The following is a 21,453-nucleotide window of genomic DNA, read 5'->3' as shown; positions in this document are numbered from 1 at the left end:
TTGATTACTAGCTTTGAGGTTTATTGCACTTGCTTCTCCATTTCCTGGTTGGAAGCTACTGGTGAAATTTTTTTAAACTTATTTTTAAAAATGCATTTATTAGGTACTAGGGGAGGAAACTGTGGGAGGCAATTTCAAATCTTTACCCAAATGTCTCCCTCCCATTCAGTCTTCAATCTATAATCTAGCATTTGTCCCAGCCACTCCTTAACTGCTCTTGTCAAGCTCATCACCATGTTGTCAATCTAAAGCACTTCTCTGTGCTCATTTTTCTTCTTCATGTCTCAGCAACATTCAGTATAGCTGACCACTTTCTCTTTTGAAATCTTCTCTGGGCTTCTGCAACCTACTATTTCCTGGTTTTCTCCTACCTTGCTGGCCTCTCTTTCTCAGTTTTCTTAACTGGCTCCTCTTCATGCTCTTCCAAACCCCTGCCTGAGTGAGCTAGTTGATTCCGGTGGAATTAAATATTATTTTTATGCTGATGAATCCGAAATTTATATCTCTAGGACAGATCTCTTGAACTCCAGACTCATATTTCTGATTCTATTCTTGGTTGTCTCACAGACATTCAAACTCAACATTCTGAGTTCTCCCATTTTCCAAAACAATACTACCATCCAACCACTTACTCAAGCCAGAAGCTTGGGAATTATCCAATTCATTAGAAAGTGCTGCTGATGCTACTTCCGAAGCTGATCCGTCTATTCCACATCTACCACCTAAATACAGGCCACCAACATTTCTAAGGCAATAGCCTTCTAACACGTCCCTTTATCTCTATTTTGCCCTGCTTCAAATCATTCTCCATCCAGCATCAAAAATAATCTTAATATATAAACCCCCGCTTAAAAGTTGTCAGTGGCTTTCCACTGCACCTGGAATAAAATCCAAACCCCAAGGCCCTGTGCCATCTCTCCCCTCCCCATCTCTCCAAACTTTCACCTGGGCTATCCTCCAGTCATACTGATCTTCTTTCTGTCTCTTAACTCACCAGGGTCTTTCCAATCTCAAAGTACAAGCTGCTCCCTCTCCCTCAGGCCTTTCTTCACATGACTAATCCTCTCCTGCCTTTGCCTTCAGCTTATATGTCACTTCCTCAGAGAGCCATTCCTTTACACCACTTTCCAAAAAGGGGGTTCTCCTCTGTTACTTTATCTGGGTTTACTTGTTTTTTTGTCTATCTTCTCCACTAAAACACAAGCTGCACGAAGGCCAGTACCTTATGTCTTGATCGCCATTATATCTTTAGTGCCAGATACAGTGCCTGGCTCACAGTACATGCCTAATGAATATTTGCTGAGTTCATTGATTTATGATGCCATTGTCTATGCAAATTTTTTTTTTTTCGGTACGCGGGCCTCTCACTGTTGTGGCCTCTCCCGTTGCGGAGCACAGGCTCCAGACACGCAGGCTCAGCAGCCATGGCTCACGGGCCCAGCTGCTCCATGGCATGTGGGATCCTCCCAGACCGGGGCACGAACCCGCGTCCCCTGCATCGGCAGGTGGACTCTCAACCACTGCGCCACCAGGGAAGCCCATATGCAAATTTTAATAGCATTATAAAGTTCATAATAAATATTTTTTTTCTGGATAATTTCTGAAAATAAATTCCTCTCCCACCCAAATTTAGTTTTTTAAAAATATGTCACCTCACCTAAACTGAATCTCTCAAAAGCTTCCTGTCTGTCCTGAGTGGTTACTGGCTGACCTTCCAAACTTTCCAGTGAACGGAGGTGAAAAATGGTGAACTGGAGGTAATGAGGAAGGGTCACAACTGGATTTTCAGCTAGGATCACAGAAGTCAAATCTTGAAGGGGTTTCAATTTGCTTACATCTTGGAGCTGAAATGATAGGTAACATTATAATTGGTATAATTGAATTTAAAAATCATAAACATTAAGGTGTTAAAAAAATATAAATAAATAAATAAAATAAAAATTATAAACATACCTAAGTGAAGTAATAAATCAAGGAAATTGCTATTAACATGGCAAGGAACCTATTCATGAAATCTATTATCCAAAAGTAGTGATTTGAAGGGCAGAAAAGAAAGGAGTATTTGAGAATCTAAAATGTATCAAGGGCAGTATTAGGCATTTTCCATATACCATTTTATCTGTGACTCCTCACAAAAACCTATGATATAAGAACCATCTTAATTTTCTAGATGATGAAACTGAGGTTCAAAGAATTTAGGTGACTTGCTCAAAGCTCAGAGGTTATATGTGAATGAAATAGGATTTGAATTCAAGACTGTGAAACTCTAATCCTATTATCTTTTCAGTATGTTGATTGAACAAATCAAAAATATAAATGGCTATAAAAAAGGAGTTTGGTAAATCTTCAGGTAACAGTTATACTTGATAGTTAAAAGAAATAAGGATATGTAGAGACACTCACGGTTCTGAAGTAAGATTTTTACATTTACCCAAAGAGGGATTTTAAAAGGTTGAGAAACACTACTACCAATAGCTAGTATAAATAAATCTCTCCCAAGTGGATGGGCACTCTTACTGAAGCCAATGTCAAATATGAATTGGGATGAGAAGGTCTTACAAAATTAGAAATAATAATAAATATTTATTAAATGATTTTCCTGTTAACAGTCCTATCTAGGGATCAACTACTTTTGGAACATGTGTGGCAAATTTTAAATAGATTCATGGCTACCTCCTCCCATCACCCCATAAGCTCCAAGAGCTCCAAGGTGATGCTATGTAACATGGCGTGGGGCTTGGGCTGTGAGGCTCTTGGGCTGTCACAGTGAAATGGTAGAGTCACCTTACCAGATCTTTATAATGAGAAAGCATAAACATTGCACAGCATTAAACAAATGTTATTTATTATTATTGGCTTCTACTGATGAAAGTTTAAAATACTAAATAACTCTAATGCTGTATTCCTTATAGTTTTTAAAGTATTTTCACATCTATCATTTCATCTGAGCCCCATACCACTTCTGAAAGAAGGCAGGGCAGGGACTGTTTTCTCTAATTTAAACAGTGAGTTTTAGAGAGATGAAAGATTCTCCAAAGGTCACAGAAGCAAAGTCTAGACCCATATTGGAAGTCACATCTTTTATTTTCTATTCTAAGACTTAAGTTCTTTAAATTATAGCAGGATTGTACCAATTTTAATACAGATTTAAGTAAATTAATGTTTTTACTTTTCAATGCTTATTGAATATCTAACTGTATAAATATCACAAGGAAATCATAAAATATACTCCAGAGAAAAATACACATCATTATTAGCTTACGTGAACCACGAAAACAAAGTTGCCTTACTATAAAAAGCTAGTGATTAACACTTCTTGTAACACCTAACACTATAATCAAGATTAATTCAGATTAATTCACAAGTTTGAAAAAAAAGAACTCTGCTCTAGGCATTCAGTGACATGGATTCGGGCACAAGTTGAATGACTTTGGGTAAGAGAGTTACCCTCTCTGAGACTTTACTTGAAAATGGGATAAGACAATGGTACCTAACTCACAGAATTATAAAAATAATCCCTGCACTGTCTCCTTAACAAGAGTATTTTGAGGCTCAAATGAAATGAAAGATGGGAAAATGCTAAGAGGTCAACTTTTAGCTACCATGGAACCATGCAAAACCAGGACTGCCTATATTTAATTACCATAGAGAATACTAGGTTATGTCTGAATTTGATGTTTTGTCAAAGAACCAAAGACATTAGAAGAAGTCCCATTTAAAAAAAAACTTAGATTTTAATTTTTTGCTTCAACAAATCCAAAATTTTTAAAAATATTCTTGCTACTTTGAATAACTTACCGATGATATCTTGTTGCCTTTCAGATTGAGGACTCGCAAACATTTTAACTTCTTCCCTAACCATACTGGAATATGTTCAATTTCATTTCCCGCAAGGTTTAGCTTTTGCAGATTATGCATATTTTCTATACCTTCAATTTTGCTGGAAACCAAAGGGTAAAATCAAACTTAGTAATAAGTACAATGATAGTGCCCCTCCATTGTATTCTAAAAATAAACAGGCTTGGTTTTATGTGGAGTTACTTTCCATAATTATAATTTATAAATGAGAATTTAAAAAGAGTGGCTAAAAACAAATTTACCAGAACAGCTCTGGTAAACTCTTCATTACTGTCTGTGCCCAGGAATCCTACCTATCTTACTATCAGACTTTAAGATCCCACAACACAGAAGAGTCTGTCTGTAGCATTCTCACTAACCACTGTGAAGACTACTAGTGGACAGCAAGGGGAGAGCTAGAAAGTTCAACAGCACACACTGTGCTATGTGCTATAGCCCTGCATAAGAACAAGATGTCCTTAACTATTACCTTAAATCATCACCAAAAGATTAGCTATGCCAGCAGGATATGGCTGCCACTTTGAGCTGGTGGACCCCCAGAATGATACTGTATTTATGAACAAAAATATTTTAATCAGAATATTTAAATTAATTAAACATTATCACCCATATTGATGAATTTTCATTGATGAAGTATTTTCCCAAGTTGATTCCAATTTAATTCCTTGGTCAATTCTCTATACTGGGCAAATATTTCCAAGCTTCCTTATTTTCAGTTTTATTTTGTTGAAATGATTTTCATCAGGATCAGTTTTTTTATACACACTTTACATTAAGGATTTGATTCATTAATCACTTTTTTTCCCATTTCATTTTTGCCATATTAGAGGTTCTGCTACTGTTAGTTGTTTTGTTCTCTGGCCATTATATATACCAAGTCTTATGTGGAGGGAAAATACATAGATATAAAGATTTTCAAGATTTGATAATTGTATCATTTTCCTTATAACAAGTTTTCTATGTGTATTTTTAGCAACTGTCAGTTTTATTATGTTTATTTCTCAGAGTAATATATATTATGAAGTGGAAACAAGATAGTGTGTATTTATTACAGCAATGAGCAAAGAACATTAGGATAAATACATAGGCTCAAAACAGGTTGAAATATCTTTAGGATCAAAATGACAGGGTTAAAACATTCTGCTTCATGCCACCTTTTTTAATGAAATAAGGCAGTTAATCAGACCACATCTGGGAAAACTTCCTGTCAAAAATGGAATTAAGATAAAATTTGGTACTCAAAAAATTTATCTCCTTCTTTGATAATGACAGACATTATTCTGTACTTTAGTAATGCCAAAATATGGCAGCTATCATATGTGAAGGGCTAGACTACAAATGAATAAGGATCAAAGTGCCTGATCTTTCAAAGGATTCTTTCAGTAACACAGCAGCTTTAATCTACCTCTTTAACAAAGATGACGACCCTGCAGTGCCACCCAAAGAAGTATTTACTTACCAGATTTTGTTATATGATAAGTTGAGCTCACGTAATTTCAACAGCTTGTCTACCTTCTCAATCTTCCCTATTAGATTATGGCTGAGATTCAGTATTTCAAGTTTAACACATTTTTCCAAATTTTCGATATACTGATTGGAAACAAATGAATAAATACTTTATTTAACAGATGCCTCGACATAAGCACGACATATAAGCATGTGCTGATCAGTCACCGGAGACTAAGCCTTTACTGCTTCCCCGGAAAATCCCCTGGTGTGGCTCTCCTTGGCCAGGAGTGGCCACTCTCTCCAGGTCGCCAAACTCTCCTTGCCCCTCAGCGGACAACACTTGCTACGCACTAAGAAACTGAAGACTATCCAATGAGAATTTCCCCATCAATCCTTTTCTCCACCTCGTCTTTTCTATGCCTCTCCCTTTCTCCCCTCTTCAAAGTTCAACTAGGTACTTACACTCTTGCATAACCTTACCCATCTCTTCTCCTTGTGTTCCTGTATCTCCAATCTCTTTCTCTCTCCTGGATCTTCCCCTCAAGTTTAAAAACAGTCACTTTTCAACAGATATTCATTTCCCACTCACTACATGTCAGATGTGGCGCCGGGCAATGGCGGTATACCGGTGAACCAGACAATTTCCCTGCTGCAGAAGCCTATGTTCAACATGCTCAGTCTCCTCTATATAATACAAATCACCTCACTCCCAACTTGCTTCCTACCAAGCTTTCATTTTATCACTCTTATTTGCCACCATGTTCTCATAAAAGTTGTGAATATTTGCTCACTCTGAGGCCTTCCATTCACTATTATTCTATTGGCAAGGCAATATATCTTCCACCCTTACTATGTATTCAAAAAGTTCTCTCCAAGATCACCATTCATTCATCCATTGCAACAAATATTTATCAAACATGGATTGGTTATGTGTCAGGAGCTGTTCTAGGTACTGGAAATATGGAAAAACAGTGGTGAATAAGGAAAACAAGGTTCTTGATTTCATTCACAGGGAAAGCCAATAAACAAATAAAGAAACAAAATTTTTAGGCACTGAAGCATACTAACAAGAAAATAAAGGTAACGTGATGTGACAGAGTGCAAGGCACCAAGAGGGCAGATTTTGTCTGCTGTGTTCACTACTATAGTACTATTGCCTGGCACATGGTAGGTGCTAAATAAATATCTATTGAGTGAAAGAATGAGAGGGAGTGACTGAGGAGAAGGTGGCTAACTGCAATTGGGTTGGTAAGAGAAGGCTTCACAGAGAGAGGAAGTGCATGGAGTTGAGACCCTAATAATAAGCCAGCTGTGTGAACATCTGGGGACAGAGAATACCAGGCAGAGAAAAAAATGCAAAGACCCTAAAAGAATGAACCTGGTTGGTTTGAGAAATAGAAGGAAGGGCTTTTTAAACTGCCAAATCAAATAACTTCTTCCAAGTTTTCATCTTATTTGCTGATTCGGTGACATTTTATAGCATATCCTTTCTGCATGACGTTCTTTCAACTTTGGCCCCCGTTCATCATACTCTTGGATCTTCTATTCCAACAGCCCCTTCGGACTTTTTCACTGGGTCTGTCTCTCCCACGTGCTCACTCTCTTTCTCTGATTCCCTCTCACTATTTCTCCTCTTAATCCTAGGCATTCTTCACACTAAGCTCTAAATTCCCAGAGATCAGAAACTAAGCTTATTGACTTCTGTATCTATTCCCACAGCCTAACATAATGCCTGGCATATAATAACCACACAGTAAAGATTTACTAACTTGATATTTCATTTTCACACCCTTTAAACTCCAGGATGTCTCCTTTTTTCCCTTTTAATTACACAAGACATAAATATATTCTAATAAAAATTTCAAACAAAACATAAAAAGCTCTCTTCATCAGGTCTGCAGGCCCCCATAAAAAATCTCACTGCTCAAAAGTAACCATTGTTAAGAGGCTGGTGTATATACATATACATATACATATACATATGTATACATATAGGCCTTTCTATTCATTTACATCTATATATACATAGATAGAAAAACAGAATTTTAAAAAATATATTTCGAGACCTTGCTATACAAAATATTTTAGAATTTGTTTGTTGCATTTAAATATACTGGAACATTTTCCCACATTAATACATAGAGTTCTGGGGTTTTTTGGGTTTTGTTCTTGTCTTTTAAGAAACTTGATAGTATTTCATGGTATATTGCACCATAATTTTTTTAAGCAATCCCCTTTTGACAGACATTTGGTTATTTCCAATTTTTCCATCTTAAATAATGCTTAATAAACATGACTATTCAGACAATTTTGGATACGTGTGCAAATATTAATAGATATCAAGGAGTAGAACTGCTGTGTTGGTGAGTATAAACTCAGTAAGTATAAACTCGATTGCTGGATCAAACAAATACATTTGAAATTTTGATAAATACTATCAAACTGTTTTCCTAAAATGCTGTACCAATCTATACATCCACTAAGACCATATGAGAATACCCATTTCTCACACCTTTCTGAACACTGAAATAATCTTTTTAATTATTGTCCATCAGACATACAAGATGGAAAATGGCATCAAACTATTGTTCTATTTCACACCTCTTTGACATGAATGAAATTGAACATATTTTCATGTTAACATTAGCCATTTATAATATTTTTGTGAACAAACTGTTCACATCCTTTGCACATTTTCCATTTAGCTCTCTCTTTCTACTGAACCGTAGGTGCTCTATATATTATGTGGACACTGTTACATATGCTGGAAACACTATCTGCCAGCTTGTTGTTCTGCTTTAACTTTTTAAAAGATATCGTTCATTAAACACAACTTTTTAAGTTTTTTAAGTAAGCTAAATCTGTCAATATTTTTCTTTGTGGTATTAGGGTTGGTGTTTGCTTAGAAAGGCCTTCCCAACTCTAAGATTTAAAAATATATTCTCCTATAAAAAAAAAAATATATATTCTCCTATATTCTTTCCTAATAATTTTATAGCACTTTTGTTGGTTGATTTTTGTTTCATTTTCATTAAGATTTTCAATCTTCTGGAATTAATTTTTGTGACTAATGTAGTAGGCATCTAAGTTTATATTATTTCCAATTAAAAAATTAAGTTGTCTATTACAATGTGCTCATGTTGTATAGTTTATGAATAAAGTAGTAAACAGTCTAGAGCAGGGATCCGCAAACTTCTGTAAAAGGCCAAATAGTAAATATTTTTGGCTTTGTGAGACAGTCTCTTTGACAACCACTCACCTCTGCCATTGTAGTGCAAAAACAGCCACAGACAATATATAAACAAATGAGTGTAGCTCTGCTCCAATAAAACTTTATTAACAAAAATAGGCAGTAGGCCCAATGTGGCCTACAGGCTGTAGTTTGCTGACTCATTCTAGAGAGAATCAATAATGTGTAGAATAATAGGAGCTTATGAATTTGAAGATGTCACACTTCTGATGGAGAACTTTCACTAGAAACAATAAAAGATCTGCAACAAATTCGGTGACATTAGGGTGCTGTAAATCTAATATACTCTTTTAAAAAATTTTTAAAGCACATAAAAATTAAAAACAATGTCTGTATTCAGAAATGTTGGTAACCTACCCTAAATTTCTTGCCACCATCTTTAGAAAGTGAAAGGTTCAGAGATTTTACCAAGGCCAAATTGTCCTGTTTAGTAAGTTTTTTAACCAGGGCCTCGGTAATATATCGAACTCCTTCATGTGAATCAGCTTCTGAAATTACACAAACAGATCATTATCAGTAGAGGAAGACATGAATACTTTGAAAAACAAATCGTCTTGATGTTATATAACAAAAAAAAATTTTAAAGCCATGCAAATGTAAAAACAGCTGGCTAGTTCTATTTGCAATGTTTTAATAATAATATTTTACTTTATATAGCATTTCATAATAATGACAATAACAGTTATACTCTATAAATATTAATTGTGTGCAAGCTTTGTGCTAAATACTTTACATTTAAAAATTTAATCCGGGGACTTCCCTGGTGGCGCAGTGGTTAAGAATCTGCCTGCCAATGTAGGGAACACAGGTTCGAGCCCTGGTCTGGGAAGATCCCACATGCTGCAGAGCAACTAAGCCCGCGCGCCACTACTGAGCCTGCGCTCTAGAGCCCGTGCGCCACAGCTACTGAGCCCGCGTGCTGCAACTACTGAAGCCCGTGCGCCTAGAGCCCATGCTCTGCAACGAGAAGCCACCGCAATGAGAAGCCCGCGCACCGCAACGAAGAGTAGCCCCCGCTCCCCGCAACTAGAGAAAGCCTGCGCGCAGCAATGAAGACCCAACGCAGCCAAAAATAAAATTAATTAATTAAAAAAATGTAATTTGTACAACAAACTTTTGGGATAGAAATTACTGTTCCCCTTTATAAAAGAAATTATAATAATTTATTCAAGATCTTGCAGCTAGAAATGTGCAAATCTAGGACTTGAACCTAGGCAGATGAATCTAAAACTTATACTTTTAATTATATGCAGCACTGAGGTTTTTAGCAGTATTTTAATGTTAGCTATTTTAAAATATATATATATTGGCATTATTTAGTTGTTTGTTTTTTAAAATTCTAATCTAAAGTTCAAAAACACTGGAATTCTTAAAAATCCTCTTGTGGTGCTCCAAGGACAATGGTGCTTCAAGGACAAAGAATGACCCTCCTTCAAAAAGTTTCAGCGTTATACCCCCTACCGACTCTTAATCACCTTCCCTACCATGTTGCCACGGTTACGAAATTCCTGAGCCCACCTGGGCAACGCCCACCTGGGCTACCGGGCCTGTCCCAAATAAGGAAAGGCATCTGCCCTTTCCCACTCCCACCCTATAGAAGGAAGGTATATGTGCCTCGACCGATCAGTAAATGAAATTTTCACCTCGGACCATTCCTTTGTTTTCTGGCTATAAAAGCTGATCAATAGCATATGTTTGGGCCCGACTCTCCCAGACTACTAGGAAGTCGGCCCGCTGTTCTGGCAGCAACCCTTCCCTCTAATAAATTCTATCTTCTTTACATTCTGCCTTGAGTTTGGAAATTCTTTTCCCACCCACGTTCAGACCACAACACCTCTTTTCCTATTTCTTTTTTATGGTAGGAAACTCAAATTTGTTGCTCTTTTAAATATAGAGGATCATAACACATTTTATAGAGATAAAGTACTAACTTAATGGATAGCACACCCTATCTTAAGACCTTCCTGGATATTGCAGTCACAGCTTGTTAAAGCCATGTTAGTATAGCACAGGGAACTCTACTCAGTACTCTGTAATGGCCTATATGGGAAAAGAATCTAAAAAAAAGTGGATATATGAATAACTGATTCATTTTGCTGTACACGTGAAACTAACACAACATTGTAAATCAACTATACTCCAATTTAAAAAAATATTTTAAAAAAAGCTATGTTAAATTCTGCAAAACCATCCAAAAAAAGAGAAAATTGTCTCTTGGTTCTTTCTTTATGAATCAAAGATAATTAATCCTGGGTTCAGATCCAGGCTGTGGGCCAAAGTTTCCCTATGATTACTCATAATAAGTTAATATTGCATTTATTTTGGTTCAAAATAAAATAATTTTTAAAATTTGGGCCATTCTAGGAAAGAACATATTCTAAAATATTAATCAAATTAGAAATAACAGGGCTTCCCTGGTGGCGCATTGGTTGTGAGTCCGCCTGCCGATGCAGGGGACATGGGTTCATGCCCCGGTCTGGGAGGATCCCACATGCCGTGGAGCGACTGGGCCCGTGAGCCATGGCTGCTGAGCCTGCGTGTCCGGAGCCTGTGCTCCGCAACGGGAGAGGCCACAGCAGTGAGAGGCCCGCGTACCACACACACAAAAAAAAATTAGAAATAACAATGTACCAACGGGCAGCAAGGGTACAGTCAACTCAAGGCTGATAATATTTATTAATAAACACTGGTCAATATTCATGTCAACAGAGTTTGAGGACTGTGATTTCATGACTTAGCAAAGAAATCACATAGTTTTCTTTCACACTTAATCACATTATAGATTCCCAGACTAACAGAATGCTTTTAAGAAAAAATAAAAACCTTGGTGGAAGAGGGAAGAGATATGGGAACATATGTATATGTATAACTGATTCACTTTGTTATAAAGCAGAAACTAACATAATGTATATAAATGTCAAACCAGTATGTTGTACACCTGAAACCAATATTGTACTATACTTCAATTACAAAAAGAAAAATAAAAACTCTGCTATATACTAATTAAAAAAAAAACAAAAAAACCTTGGTGGAACATTTATATGTCCCTTATGTGGAAATCAGTCCATTCACAGATTGCTAATAAGCAAGATGCTAATAAGCAGACTGGAATAGCCCAGGGGTGGATAGCATTTTTATGCTGAATTAAGGCACTCCATTCTGAAGTGAACAGATATGCCCTCCCCCCAGCCAAGGATTATGGTAAATTTGGCATATGAGCTTTAAGGCACTCTCCCACCACAAGAAATAAAGCTTCCTCTTTCAGGAAACTCCCTTCTCCTACCGCTTTTAGACATCTTCACCCTCACCCAGAAGCCTCCATCCCCCACTGTCCCTACACAATTTCTGTCAATAAAAAACAATGGTTCAAGTTAGTAGTTGGATATATGTTACATTTGGACCAAAAATGTAAGTTGAATATTTTCCATCTGTACTTAAGAGTATTTGGTGAAATTCTTAGATTAAAAGCAATACCTTGATGGTCTTGGTAGTCCAAAAGCATAGGGTTTTCACCTATAATCTCAACTTGCTCATACCACTGTCTTCCAGAATGAAAAGGTAGAGTCTCGGATCCACTTAAAGGTGAAAGTGACCTAGATCTCATATTGGACGTAACAGATGATGGACTAGGAGAGTGAGATGATGGTGGCATCTTTGCTTTGGAAATTTTTTGCTGAGGACCTTTCTTCATTGCAAGAATAAAGCCAGGTATCCATCAAAACCTGTAAGAGTTTCCAGTATATTTAACAAGGTTAATTTTTAGAGCTATCAAAACTATTTATTTCTAGAATTTTCAAGACTACAAAGTTATAAACTCAGAAGTTATAGATGCTAGAACCCAAACTACTCCAAGCTGATGGGAGCAGACACTATTTCAGACATTGCTGATTACTTTACCAGAGGGAAGAGACCTCTAGAGGGTCCTGTACTGACACATACTCCAGCCAGAAGACTTACCTGTCCTTACGGTTCTCAATTTATTGGACCAAACTTGTCACAATGTCTCTTCTACCCATAAGGGGTCCTAGATTGAAGGAAGGTGGAAATATTTGGCAACCAGCAGTATTTCATACTGATGAGCAGTCTCTCCTTCCTGAAACAGTTTCTTCCTTTGGCTTCTGGGACACCATCCTCTCCTATCCTCCCGTCTCCCTGGCCACTCCTTGGCCTCCTTTGCTGGCCAAGGCTCTCCTATTCAATCTTTAAATGTCAGAGCTCCTCAAGTCTCTTCTGGTCTTTCTAATCTTAATTTAGACAATCTAATGAACACCCATGGTTCCCAACGCCACCTGTATACTAATATTTATATTTTCAATCCAACCTTTCTCCGAGTTCCAGACTCCTATTCCCAACTGCTACCTGACATCTCATTGGCATCCTGAATCAACATGTCCAAATTGAATTTATCATTTCTCTCATTCCTCCCTCATTTTCCTCCCATCCTGTTCCTCCTCCAGTGTTCCCTAACTATGAACAATGCTCTTGGGAATAAGACAGAAACCTGGGAGTCATTCTTTAAGCTTCCCTTTCCCTTTTTCCCATAACCAAACAATCACCAAGTTTTGTCAATTCTACCTCCTAAATATCTCTCAGAATAGTCCATTCTTTCCATCTCCACTGTCGTCTACTCTAATCCACACCCTCATCAAACTACTAATAGCTTCTAACTGATCTGTCTACAAGCTCTCTTGCCTTCCTCCTCCATCACTACATTGCAGCCAGACTGATCTATTTTAAAAGTTAATCTGTCTGTAATAAATGAAATATTTACCATGACCTATGAAGTCCCCCATAATACAGCCTTGTCTCTAGCCTCACATCTGTCACTGGTTCCCTCAACTCTGTGGCTCCAGCCACACGGACCTCTACATCTAATTTCTTCTGCTATAAATGCTTGCCCTCAATCTTGTCTTTTCTTTTTTTAAAACTCTTCAGAAATTCTCTCCATATAATCTGGATATTAACCCTAATCAGATATATGATTTGCAAAAATTTTCTCCCATTCTGTGGTTTCCTTTTTACTCTGTGATATTGTCTTTTGATGCTCATTTAAAACTTTTTAAGAAGTCCTATTTGTCTATGTTTTCTTTTGTTGCCTGTGCCTTTGGTGTCATATCCAAGAAATCACTGCCAAATCCAATGCCATGAAGCTGTTGCCCTATGCTTTCTTCTAAGACATTTATAATTTTAGCTCTTACATTTAGGTCTTTGATCCATTTTGAGTTAATTTTTGTATATGGTGTTAGGTAAAGGTCCAAATTCATTCTTTTGCATGTGGATATCCAGTTTTCCCAGCATGATTTTTGAAGACTTCCCTTTCCCCATTGAATGATCTTGGTACCCTTGTCAAAAATCATTTGACCAAATTCCTTTACTTTTTATGTAAGAAAGTTAAGGCCCAGAATGGTAAATGACTTGGTCAGACACAATGCTAGCTGGCATCAGTTCTCCTCTCAAATTAATTTGTAAGTCAAATCACATAATTAATCTAGTAGAATATAAATTCCATGAAAGTAGGGATATTGTTCACTGATGTATTCGAGGCCTAGAACAGAGCCTAAAAGATAGTAGATAATTACTACTTATGGAATGAATTATTCATAAAGAACCTGGAACCAATAAAATACTATTTAGTACTTCAGCCATAGGATATCTTCATGAGTAGTATTAGTTCTCAATACCAAGAGCCCTAACTTACAAGTTAGGTTTATGCAAAAAAGATTTTCATGTTATACAATTGCTCTTATAAGTACATTGCATAAACTATAAATTTGACAAACTTTTAGACCAAAAAATCTTATAAGAAGCATAGGTCTTGAACAAGGCTGCATTAACAATGATTCTACTTTTGCTCAATATCCACAATCTCCCCTACTCTCACTACTTAAAAGATAAAACACAAATTCTTTTTTAGAAAAGTAGTTTGCAATCCAAAGTTTTTGGATAGCTCCAATCTTAATGCCAGGGACTTCCCTGGTGGTCCAGTGGTTAAGACTCCGTGCTTCCACTGCAGGGGCCGCAGGTTTGATCTCTGATTGGGAAACTAAGATCTCACATGCTGTGTACAGCATGGCCAAAAAAAAAAAAAAAAAAAGAAAGAAATAATAATAATAAATCGTAGCTTTAAAAAAAAAAATCTTATTTTAACTGTGCCGCGCAGCGTGGCAGCGTGTGGATCTTAGTTCCCCAACCAAGGATCGAACCCACGCCCACTGCATTGGAAGCGTGGAGTCTTAACCACTGGACCACCACAAAAGTCTAAAAAAAAATCTTAATGCCATATAAATTGGTATTAGAAAGAGATATGATAGTGGTTTGATGTGTGAACATCTTCATGTATAATAAATACACCTTCACAGGTTTGTACATGGGTATTATTATACAGGCTGGGATTTTAAAGAAACTTACTTTTTAAATGCTTAGAACACATACAATATATGTAAAGGAGAGCTGCCATTAATATATCGAATCAATTAACCAACATTTAACAGATGTTAATACCTTTCAATGACTAGTCATTCTAGGAATGCTGATCTTGCCCCAAACATTTCTGGAATTCCTCTTTGGGTCCTGCTTTCAGAATTAATTTATAAGTCTCACAAGAAAACTAGATCTATCACTTCAACTACATTTTGTTTTTATTTTCCCAGTTTGATTATTAACTTTACCATGTGCCAAATATTGTGATAAGCTCTTGTATGTATCATCACATTAGAAGGATTAAACACAACTCTATGAAATAGGTGTTATTATCTCCCATTTTAAAGATTAAGAGGTTAAATAATTTGTTCAAAGTCCCGTAACTAATTGGTTAAGCCAAGACTTGAATCCTGATCTGATTCCAAAGCCCATGACTTCATTACCATGCCATACTGCTGACTGAGTTTTCTGGAGGCCAGATCATGCTTGAGTCACTTTGTAAGGCCTAGGATAGTGCCTTAGACAAAACAGATCATAAACAAGTGCCACTAAACAACCTTGATTAATGGACGACATACACTATAAAAACTATTCCTGAAGGAAAAACAGAAAATTTAATACAGTAATAGCATCACTGAACTCATGATCTAGCTTCTTAAGGTGACTAGTTTGAAGGTAACAAAAACCTACAAAATTTTTAAAAAGTGACTATTATTTCATAGGTATACAGTACAACATGGCCAACTACCTTGTTCCAATAGTCTAGGTCACTTTAAACTGCAAATCTATGTCTTTACTTTCTCTTTCATTTTTTCATGTCATATCATCCACATGGGTCAGAAAATCTTTCCCCCAATTCACATAACTGCTATTTATGCCATAGCCACATGGTTTTGGGTCTTAATTTCAGAAGCGTGGTAAACAATTTTTGTCTCACCATTCTGCCAAGGCAAAAAGTCTCTTAGTAATACTCCTCATTCTGTGTTAAGTTGCACTGGTGCTCTCTTTCTAAATAATAATATACTCAAGCTTGAGAAGAGCTAAGAGGCATGTGCTTTAATAGTATAATTTTATTCATTCCTGAATTAAATATAGTTTTCATAAAGGCAAGAGATTTAAAAGAGGAGAGGCACAGGGCCCAGTTCCCACTTGTATATGTCTTTCTCTATCCCATAGCATGATAGAAAATTATAAAATTAGAATGATAGTATGCTACATGTTACAGAGATGTGGCTTATATATTTTTTTAGTTTCTTGGTTTAAAAAATGCACATCCTATATTTTTATGCAATGCAATTATTTTGTATCCTGCACCTTAGTCTTATCTCTAAATTCTTAAAATATTGAACCATGCTGAATTCCTCTCAGAACATCCTAATAACCAAGACTCTTTGGGCCTCACTAGAATATCATGCAGTCCTTTGTTACCTCACCTGATTAGAAAAACTCTGCCTTACTCATTTATAGAGTTAAAGAAATATATTAGAATGGATTCCAGAAATTGAAATCAACTCTTTCCTTTAATGAATTGTAACCTGAAAGATTAAATGATGGTTCCAAAGTCACAGTGCGTTGCCAGACCCCCCCTCCCTTGGTTGCCATAGCTCCTGTAAAGCCTGGACGTAGGATCTCATAGAACAGCTAACTCAGTGAAATGAGGTTAGGGATTTACTGTGCTTGAGAAAGGCCGGCATTATTTCAGAGACTATCACCTGGGGGTAGTAACACCTTGAACCACAATTTAAAGAGACAGATATGGATGTTGTTTGACCTAGGCTGTAGTTTGCAATAATATAAACAAAGACTAAGCAATAGAAAAGAGAAGATAGAGCTGAGACATAGGGCTAGAGTGTGTGAAGGGCAGGATAAAGAGAAAGCAAAACAAGCAAAACAAGTCCAGAGCTGGAGACACATTTTGAAGGCCCAGAAGGTAGTCTGCTGAGTAAGGAAAGCTGTTGGATGATGTGATCATCAGAATCATATGACCGGGCATCCTGTCATTCTCAGACTCAGATACTTGCCTTGATCTAACAACCCCCTCCGTCACAGCTTAGTAGAGACCACACCTCCACCTCTATCCAGCCTTTCCTAACATTCCTAACTTTCCACCTTCTTCTCTGATCTTCTCCAATGAGGCAGACCTCAATAATCCTCAAACCTTCCTTCTCTCTTTCCAGCCACTCCAATATGCAAATATCCATCCCCATTTCTTGACCTCCATATCTTCTCCACTGCATCCCTTAGCCCTTTAATCACATCTCAGTACTTTCCCTACAATTCGACTTCATCCCATACCCTCACCCATTTAAACACTATTACTCTCTAACTAGTCCTTTCAAATATCCTGACTCCTATTCCTCTCCAATGGCAATTCTCCATCCTGTGCTCGTCAACCTCTGCCTCCCGTCTTTCATCCTATCCTGATTGCCAAGTTCTCCCACAAATTCTGTTCCAATTCCCTAATACTGTATTAGTCTCCTCCATTTCTCTATAGTTCTTTCCAGTACCCTGACTCAACACTTCTATATCCATCTTGATTTCCCAAACTGCTCATCACAGCAAATATTCTAACATCCTAATCCATTCCAATACTCTGACTTCTAATTAACCCCTCTTCAAACAAAATAATCAAACCTCCACCCATTCCTCTTCATCTCAACCCAACTGCCTATCTACTTGCCCTTCCCTTCCAACACCCTGACATCTGTGTCCTTCTGCATCCTATTAACATCCTGAACTCTCCTCTCACATCTCTCTCCATTCTACTCAGGTACCCAAAAAACCAAGCTCCCCATCCCTTTCCAGTATTTTATTTATTCAGTCATCCAATTTTATTCGGCAACTTTTATGCACCAAGAACTGTGTTAGGCTCTAAGAATACAGGGCTGAGAAGGCAGGGTTTCTACACTCTACACTCTACACAAAGAAAACATTTGCTCGGGAAGGTTAAGGACCACGCCCAAATCGCAGAGCCGGTAACACAGGTGGCCGAATCAAGACGTGAAGCCAAGTTTTGACTTCAAAATGCACCTGTCCCTTAACGGTTATACAACAAAGTATTTGCTTTTCCCCTCCTTCAAATATTTCTGCCCAATATCCTAACTCTCATTATTCTCCATGTACTGTATTCCGCCCGATCCCAGGACGCCCGTCAGGATACCCAAACCATCCTGTACCCGTCATTCCCCGCATACACCTGGCACACCTCCTCCCTCCTCCGCTCGGTGGCGGGACCCCATCTTCCTCCACGCCGCACCCCACCCCTGACCTCCTCATTTCCCATCCAAACCTCCCTCCATCCTCCTCCTCCCCACGCCCGTTCCGGGCCCTCCCCTCCTTCCCATCCAATCCCAATTCCCCGGCACACGCCCCCGCCCCGAATCCATCCCACGCTCGGTTCAGGCCTTCCCGCCTTCGCGCCTCACCCCACCGCTCTGTCTGGATGCCGGCGAACGGCCTCCACCAGGGCCACTCACCACGGAGGAGCCGGGCCGAGCGAGCTCGCGGGCCGACGCCGGGCGGGGAGGCGCTGGTCGCTCCCTTCAGGCGCTCAGCGGTGTGGCGGCCATTTTGTTGTGTTGTGCCGGTTGCCGAGGGGCAGTGCGTGCGGCGTGGGCGGGGCCTGCTGCGGTCGAGCCCCTCCCCGGAGCGTGGGGGCGGGGCCGGGCTTCCCGCCGCTTAGGACGCCAGGGCCGCGGGCGCGCAAAGGCGCGCGGGAGTCGGCGGGAGGGGAGGTTCCCTGTAGCAGCTGGCTAGAGGCCTAGCGCTTTTCTCGGAGGGGAAGCGGCCGACTCACGACCGGGCTTCGACTCGCTCCGTGGGGGCTGGGCCTGAGGACGACCTAAGGGACAAATGTGGCGCTGTCGCCAAGCTCCTGCACTTCCAGTGCCGGCCGTCTGGGCTTGAGCTAGTGTGCCTCGCCCCACGCTCCTTCTCGAGGCCCATTTCTGAGGCGAGTTCTCTGCTTCAGGGGCCAGACGTGGATAAACCGCTGAGGGAACGCAGCTTGGGGTGCAGCTGCACCCGAGGTTAAGGGAGTGAGAGCAGCCTGGGAGTCCTGGCAGAGACTAGTGCTCTGGTTGTGAGAGGGAAGCCAAAGCCAGAAGCGGTTGAAGAAACTTCGGTTGGGGCTTGCCTGGAAGGGCTGCATTTCACCACGTATATTCAACAGATAGTTTAAGAGAATTTAGAACATACTGTGCTGGATGCCAGGGAAATACAGTGAATTCTTTTTAAAAACGTTGTCGCCGAGGACACCATTCCTCCACTCCAGCCTCCCATTTCCAAGTTGGTACCCTGGACAGTGTCACCATCAGAGGTTGCACCATCTCCAGAAATCGCCAATGCAGGCACCACCTCTCCCTTACCGTAGTTCTCCAATCTTAACAGCGTGCTTGCTCGGAAGACCCCCGTCCTAGCACAATTCACTTCATTGTGACTTCCAATCCCTTGTTCTTACCGTTTTCTCACAGTTCATGGCCCATCTGTGTAACACTATTTTAGGAATTTCCTTTGTGCCTCAGTTTCCTCATCTGTGAAATGGGATAATCCTACCTACTTCCCACAGTTATCCTGATAGTTATAAATGTTAATGTATGTGAAAGAACTTAGAACAGTCCTAAGTTCTCTCACATGCCCTATAATATGTTCTCAATATGTTTTAGTTATTTTAGCATTAGGCAAAGGTTTCCCAGGAGAAGTGACGCCTCATCCTAAGTCCTGGAAGAAGCAAATAACTTAGTTCAAGGAGTATGGGAGTGGGGAAGAATTTGCTTGGCAAAGGGAACAACTTCTGAAAACCCCAGGAGGAGGGGAAAAAAGAGCTTGGCAATGAGCTGGACGTTAAGCAGATCAGGATACAGCCAAAAATCTGGAGTGTAGAAGCTAAAGCAGGAAGAGGGACCTTATGAACCATATTAGGCGCTTGTAATTTTTCCTGAAGGCAGAGACGGATTCAGGAATAGGAAGTTCAGGTGGCTACCAACAGGGGGCGCCATTCACGCTCACATTTATGTGAATGATGCTCCCCCCTCCCCCACTATTTATGCAACACGGAAGGAGGCCCTTGGAGTTGTAGAAAAGTCAGAAGTCATTAAAAGCTCCACGTTTTAAATTGAAAGGAAGATGTATCCTTTTTTAAAAAAAACCTAAGTTCAGATGATATGTATTAGTTTGGAATGTGTACATTGCTGAATTTCAGTTCTATTATTTTTTGTCTTTTTGTTTTGACACTCGTTTCTTTTTCTCTTTTCCAACAGAGAATTGGATTTATGGTGTCACCTCACTGCTATGTCCCTCAAAGTCTGTAATGATATTTAGGTGGAATCCATTATCAAATCATGGTATGCTGGTGTAGTTCATTATCAATCTGATAAGTAGCTGGTAAAAATATACACAAAATCCAGAGGATGGTGCAAAACACTTATTTTTCCCTTGGGTAGTCTCTCACTCCCTATCCAGTTAACCTTGGGTGGGTACTTGCCAGTTCCTTCTTGGCCAGTTCTCCTTCAACCAGACCCTCTGCTGGTGTCTAGCATGATGAAGGCCTTGGATAGACCTCAGGCCTTAGAGCAGTCAGAGGTGAAACCTTTCTCTAGCTAATTTGAATATTAACTGCCTCTCTTAGCATGCTAAAAGAACCTCTCTCCCCAAAGCAGGAGTGAGAATAGGAAAGGAGTGAGGGCAACTCTTTGATTCCACACTAATTTGTATTTATCTGATAATATGAAGTTGTTACTCTTCTGAGTTGCATTTACAATACAAATACTAACCATAGCAGAGTGACTCAGCTATCCCTCAGTTCTTTTCTCCAAATGATAGAAAGCTATTCTGTTTGTTGTCACTTGCCTCATGTTTCACAATCCAGTTTAATAATTTTGCAGATTTGCTTCAGAGGAGAATCAGACTAAGGTTGTCAGGCAGCTTCCTGACAGGAGATATATCTTATATTTCATATAGCACCCAGTAGAAATCCTTCAACCTGCAGTTTCATAATCATATCATTTAATATTAATGGAATTTCCTCTTATTTAATTTATCAGAATAACTTGGAAAATAACAAGATTGTACAAAGCTAGAATTTAGCAATCAGAGACAGGGCCAGTAAGACCTTGAGTAATTCATGAACTAAAAAGCTAAGATCACATGAATCCCCAGGAATAATAGCCAGTGTCACAAACCAAAGGACTGATAATCCATATAAAACTTTCCCAGATTCTTTTCAACAGATTTATGGACTGTAAGAACTAGAGAGAATCTCTGGTTCTGTTATATCACCTAGCTAAACTCCTTCAATTTACAGTTTGCATTATTTTTCAGTCCTAAAAGATAAAGTTATTTTCTTCTATAGAAATGGTCAGGCTCTAGTGTTTAGTCATTGGTTGGGGGCTTCTTGGAAAGAGTGTGGCCTCAGCTTGAAAGCTAAGGTAGGGCTTGAAGGCATTAACAGCTGGAGGCTGTCAGCTAATATCCCCCTT

General features: G+C 38.9%; 1 protein-coding gene across 9 annotated transcripts in view; it reads right to left on the bottom strand.

The window, feature by feature from the left end:
* The window catches only part of CNTRL (centriolin), an 88,265-nt gene extending 69,680 nt beyond the window's left edge, over positions 1-18,585 (bottom strand). For 4 of the 9 annotated variants that reach the window (XR_016393631.1, XM_022578855.3, XM_089913686.1 and 1 more), the window contains exons 1-6: positions 18,454-18,585; positions 12,032-12,279; positions 8,915-9,045; positions 5,318-5,448; positions 3,799-3,940; positions 1,658-1,844 (exon numbers count right to left, since the gene is read on the bottom strand). Coding sequence is in view for 8 of the 9 variants with exons in the window: in XM_022578855.3 (XP_022434563.2) it covers positions 1,658-1,844; positions 3,799-3,940; positions 5,318-5,448; positions 8,915-9,045; positions 12,032-12,248 (808 nt within the window). In the remaining variant the exon portion in view is untranslated. The remainder of the gene's footprint in view (positions 1-1,657; positions 1,845-3,798; positions 3,941-5,317; positions 5,449-8,914; positions 9,046-12,031; positions 12,280-18,453) is intronic. The other 5 variants (XM_022578857.3, XM_022578856.3, XM_089913684.1 and 2 more) reach the window with 2 other exon arrangements.
* Between the last annotated feature and the right edge of the window lie 2,868 nt (positions 18,586-21,453).

The sequence above is a fragment of the Delphinapterus leucas genome, chromosome 6, assembly GCF_059928025.1.
Source record: "Delphinapterus leucas isolate spDelLeu-1000000601 "Yukka" chromosome 6, BTC_Dleu_Yukka2, whole genome shotgun sequence".
Lineage (NCBI taxonomy): Eukaryota > Metazoa > Chordata > Mammalia > Artiodactyla > Monodontidae > Delphinapterus > Delphinapterus leucas.
Note: the sequence above shows the minus strand (reverse complement) of the source record. Positions and strands in the feature narration are given on the sequence as shown.